The sequence below is a fragment of the Herpailurus yagouaroundi genome, unplaced genomic scaffold (genome assembly GCF_014898765.1).
Source record: "Herpailurus yagouaroundi ecotype Mexico unplaced genomic scaffold, PumYag 64957, whole genome shotgun sequence".
Lineage (NCBI taxonomy): Eukaryota > Metazoa > Chordata > Mammalia > Carnivora > Felidae > Herpailurus > Herpailurus yagouaroundi.
This window is the reverse complement of record NW_024418196.1, coordinates 1,171-5,978: the sequence shown is the minus strand read 5'-3', so window position 1 is coordinate 5,978 and position 4,808 is coordinate 1,171. Positions and strand designations below refer to the sequence as shown.

General features: G+C 65.7%; 1 protein-coding gene across 2 annotated transcripts; it reads right to left on the bottom strand.

The window, feature by feature from the left end:
• Positions 1-6: 6 nt before the first annotated feature.
• On the bottom strand, positions 7-3,825 carry ACP5 (acid phosphatase 5, tartrate resistant). 2 transcript variants are annotated; one of them, XM_040466684.1, is made up of 6 exons: positions 3,483-3,825; positions 2,234-2,322; positions 1,742-2,002; positions 1,405-1,532; positions 911-1,256; positions 7-523 (listed from the first exon to the last, which is right to left on the bottom strand). In XM_040466684.1, exons 3-6 carry the CDS (start codon positions 2,000-2,002, stop codon positions 251-253), a joined length of 1,008 nt encoding a protein of 335 aa, XP_040322618.1. In that variant the 5' UTR covers positions 2,234-2,322; positions 3,483-3,825; the 3' UTR covers positions 7-250. The 2 variants fall into 2 exon arrangements, with proteins under 2 accessions (XP_040322618.1, XP_040322619.1); XM_040466685.1 differs by lacking the exon at positions 3,483-3,825 and adding an exon at positions 3,249-3,383.
• Between the last annotated feature and the right edge of the window lie 983 nt (positions 3,826-4,808).

Here is a 4,808-nt window from a genome sequence, read left to right as displayed (position 1 = left end):
CCCCACCGCCTGGAGCTCAGGTTGGACAAGCTCGGCCACGGGGCACGGCACGCCGGCTGGTCCACGTGCCCACGATGCTTTCACAGACGCGGGCATCCTTGCCACAAGGGCCACCTGGCGCCACCGCTCCTCGTCTGTGGTTCTCCTTCTGCTCCGCCGCAGCTCCACAGGCCCGTGAGGAAGCCTGCCCACGGGCACGCGGCCCAGCGGGGCCCAGCCACCCGACGGCAGGGAGGCCCCCCCTCCCGCCTCAGGCCCTAGAGTGGCGCACGCGTGGGTGCTCGGGCCTGGCTCGCCTCGGCAGTCTGGTCTTGAAGAGAGACTTGCCCGAGGCTTCGATGTAAGTGACGCTCATCTCTTTGGGGCTGATCTCCACGTAGGCAAAGCCCCCCAGCGAGTCCTCGGCCCCGTAGTGGAAGCGCAGGTAGCCGTTGGGGACCTTGCGCATATGCTTCCTCGAGGGGTCCATGAAGTTTCCGGCCCCGCTCAGCACGTAGCCCACGCCGTTCTCGTCCTGGAGGTACTGTGCACGGAGGGCGCAGGGTCAGGGTCAGCGGCCCCAGCCCCTCGATGAGGCTGACCGCGGGCTTTGTGCCCCCCCTGTGTCGAATCCAGGGTCGGGTCTGTCCCCGACCACAGCGTCACCTCGGGCGAGGAGCAGAAACCCTCTGGGCCTCAGTTTCCTCCCCTGTAGCAATGGACTGACCCTGCTTCACAGCTAGAGAAGCGAATGAGCAACTAGCAGCTGGTAGGACGGATTTCGGGAAACTTTGGGCTCTTTTCTGGTTAGACACCATACAGCTTGAGGGACATTCGGGAGACCGCCGGGCGGCAGGCCGATCCCGGTGTGCCGTGTGGCCCGCCGGCTGGGCTGGGGGCCCCTTCCTCACCTCCCCCGCAGACCCCTCACCTGCAGGTTGTGGTCGTGGCCGCACAGGTAGGCGGTGACCTTGTATGTGGCCAGCAGCGGCATCAGCTGCTTGACCAGGCAGCGGGTGGGCCCGTGCTCGGCGATGGACCACACGGGGTAGTGGCCGGCCACCAGCACATAGTCCTCCTTGGCCGCCGCCAGCTGCTTCTTGAGCCAGGACAGCTGCGTGCGGGCCAGCGCCACGTCACGGGGCCTCTCGGGCTGCTGGCTGAGGAAGTCGTCCGAGTTGCCGCACAGGGTCACCGTGTCCAGCATGAAGATGGCCACAGACACATTGGACCGTGGGACTTTGAAGCGCAGCCGGTAGTAAGGGCTGGGGAAGTTCCTGCGGAGGAGACAGAGGCACAGGGCGCCACCTCTTGAGCAGACGAGGCCCGGGTTCGAGCCCTGGCTTCGGCTCTCGGTCCCCCTGGGCGAGGCGGGGGCGGGGGGGGGGGGGGGGGGGGGGGCGGCATGGCTGGGGGCCGGCTCACCAGCGCTGAGAGATCCTGGAGTAGGCGATCTGCGCGGAGACGTTCCCCAGGTGGTCGTGGTTGCCAGCCAGCACGTACCAGGGCACGTTGCGGAGGGAGGAGGCAGAGAACACGTCCTCGAAGGTCTCCTGTGGCACACAGAAGGGACGCCCCACCCCCACCCCCAGGGTCAAGCAGCTACCCCGAGGCTCCCACCAAGTGAGGGGCCGAGGCCCAGGGAGACACGGAGCGCCCCAGGTGCGCGCAAGCGTCAGCTTCCCTCTGCCCTCCCCAGAGTCCCAAAGGTCGAGCGGCTTTTCCACGTATGACCCCCCACCCCCACTCCGGGGTCACACACCCGAAACCTCTTGTCGTTGGCGTCCTGCACGCCAGTGAAGTAGAAATTGTCCCCCAGGGACAGGATGAAGTCTGTGCCTAGGATCTGCACGGTCCTGGCAATCTCCTTGGCATTGGCCATTTCCCGGGCTGTGTAGAACGGGGCATTGGGGACTCCTCCCCAGTCACCCACAGCCACAAAGCGCAGGACTGGGTTGGCCCCGTCAGCCAGGGGGAGCACCAGTGAGGCTTGCAAGATGAGCAGTATAGTCTGTGTGTCCATCTGGGAGGGGAGAGACGGAGCCTGAGGGCCGGGGGCTGAGGCCTGGGCAGCAGGCCCGGGAGACCCCTGCAGGGCTGGCCCCGGGGAAAGCCTTGGGTGGGGCCCTAGTTCCCAGGACCTCAGGGCAGCAGGGCTGGGAGGGTCAGAGGGTAGGCGGGGCCCGGCCTGGGCCGGGGAAGGGTGGCCTTTCGGGCCCATTCCGGCCTCCCTCGTCCCGCACCCCGCACTCACCCTGGGAGAGGCACAAGCCAGTCAGCCGGGGGGCTCAGAGAGGCAGGTGAGCTCCTGGGCAGAACTGGCGGTCACTGAGCCTTTATTCCCTGGGGCGGACGGAAATGGATCATTAGTGAGGATGATGCAGTTTCTCCGCAGACTGTTCCAGAAGCCCTCCCCTTGGGTCATGTGAGCTTTGGAGTTCCCCAGTGCTGGACACGGGATTCGGGGTCGGGGGCTGGCCCACGTGCAGCCGCGCCTGCCCTCACGGCCTCTAAGCGTGCCCACACGAGCTTGCTTGTGTCGTGGGCCCCGGGGCACCCGGTGAGGTGCGTGAGCTGGGTCTGGGGCTGAATGTGTGCACCCCAGCCCGACACCTCCTGTGCGTCCATGTGCTCCAGGGACGCGCTTGCTGCCTGTGCACGGGTGTGTCTGAGCTGTTTCCTGTGTGTAGCCAAGCGTGCCTGCCTGGGTCACATGTCTGCTGTGTGCCTGGGAGTCCTTTGTCCCTGTAGATGTGCGCACTGAGCCTGCAAGGCCCGGGTGGCGTGTCTGTGACATTCGCCTGGGCTCTAAAGTGAAACTTCGTGGGACGCCCATCTGTGTCCCCGTTCTGGGCCTGAGTCAGGTTGCGTGTGTTTGGGTTGAGTGTCTCACGTGAGTTGTGTGCCTGGTGGGTGATGTGTGTTTGACAACCTATGGGTTTGAGTCCCAGGGTCACCTCCCTCCCCCAAACGCCAGGGTCTCCCTTTTCCAGGAAGTCCTGCCCACACCTTCCCCTCCTCCCCACCCCCATTCCCCACAGGAGGAACCCAGGAGGGGAGGCAGCTGGTGACACACCTTGTGACCACTGATTTTTGACCCTCACACCCTCAGCGGCTGCCCGCAGCGCCCCCCCCCCCCCCCGTGGCCGCTGCCCCTGAGAGTAGGCAGGCGCTTGGCCAGTGGGACCCCTGCCCTTGGGGCCCGTCTGACCTGCCCCTCACCTCCCTGCCTTCCTCCACCCGCCCTGATTCGTCCCCTGCGCACTCACGACGGGTCCCTCCAGTCAGTTGCGAGGGCGCACTGGGGTGGGATGGGGGGGGGGGGCTCATCCAGCGCGGAGGTCACCTGCTCAGAGAGGTGAGGTGACCCGCCCCCGGTCACCCAGTGCGGGCTAGCCGGTTGTGCCTCCCGCCCCCGCAGTTCGGACAAACAGGAAGTGGGTCACCGGGGCAGGCGGAGCCCCCTCCCGCGGGGCCGTGGCGGAGGTCACGGCCGGTCTCACCTGTCGGCAGCGGGGCAGGCGGCGTCGCGGGGCCCGGACGGCTGGAGTGCGGGACGCTCGCGGGCTGCCGGGCTTTGAGGAGGCGGCGGCCCTCTCCGCCCGGCCCGCGGGCCCCGGGCCGGCCCAGGTGATCCCCGGCGGGGAGGGCGGGCGCCTCGGCCTCCTGGGCTCGGGTGTCCTCCCGGGCCTGGCCCGCCGCCCCCGGAATCCTGCTGGGCCACCGAGCGCCGCCACGCCTCCTCCGGGGCGCAGGCAGCACGTCTGTAAAATGGGTTAGAGCACCCCGGGGGACGGCCCAGGCCCGCCGATTGGGCTGCAGCCCGGGCCGGGGCCGGGGCCGGGGCTCAGACACCGAAGTTCCTCCCTCTGCCTCCCCGCCGCGCGGGCCGAGTCGCCCCCTTCCTCCCCACCTGGGGCGCCCACGGCCCTCGATCACTGGGTCGGGCCTCACCCTGGGCTGGGCCACCCTCTAGTGAGGAAGTTTGTCGTCTTCAGCCTCAGCTTCCTGGTCTTTAAAATGGGCGCGAGGAGGGCAGGGGCCCCGGGGTGGCTCACTGGGTTAAGCATCCCGCTCTTGATTTCCGCCCAGGTCAGGATCCCAGGGTCCTTCCGTGGAGCCCGCTTGGGCTCCACGCTGAGCGTGGGGGGCCTGCTTAAGATGCCCTCTCTCTCCCTCTCTCTCTCTCTCTCTCTCCCTCTGCCCCCCTCCCCCGCTCTCTTTTTCAAAATAAATAAAATGGGCGTGAGGGCGGTAAAGTCAAATCTTCCCTTAAAGATTAATTCCAAATAGGGTAAGTTGAAATGCTCGGTCCCGCAGCTAGAACTCAACCCTTCCCGCCTCCTTTTCCATGTGGGTTGTACTCAGAAGAGGTAGTGACTTTCCTTCAAAGAATAAAGTGTGGCAAAGCAAAAGACAGGAACCTTACCGCGGAGACACCTGACAGACACCATCTTAACCAAATGGTCCAGGCTCACGTAAAAAAGTGTGCTTTGAAAATGGGCATGATCAGGGGCGCCTGGGTGGCTCAGTCGGCTAAGCGTCTGACATGATCGCACTGTTTGTGAGTTGGAGCCCTGCATCAGGTTCTGTACTGATGGCTCAGAGTCCGGAGCCTGCTTCAGATTCTGTGTCTCCCTCCCTCTCTGCCCCGCCCCTCCTTGCGCTCTCTCTCTCAAAAATAAACATTAAAAACATTTTTTTCCGATCTCACCGACCGTGAGTTCGAGCCCCGCGTCGGGCTCTGGGCTGATGGCTCAGAGCCTGGAGCCTGCTTCCGGTTCTGTGTCTCCCTCTCTCTCTGCCCCTCCCCCGTTCATGCTCTGTCT

Excerpts from the sequence above, each read along its gene's own strand:
- ACP5 (XM_040466684.1), bottom strand. The coding sequence starts at position 2,002 with ATGGACACACAGACTATACTGCTCATCTTGCAAGCCTCACTGGTGCTC. Across the intron at positions 1,533-1,741 it reads CCAACGACAAGAGGTTTCGG|GAGACCTTCGAGGACGTGTT; the intron begins GTGTGTGACCCC and ends TGTGTGCCACAG. Across the intron at positions 524-910 it reads GCCACGACCACAACCTGCAG|TACCTCCAGGACGAGAACGG; the intron begins GTGAGGGGTCTG and ends CTCCGTGCACAG.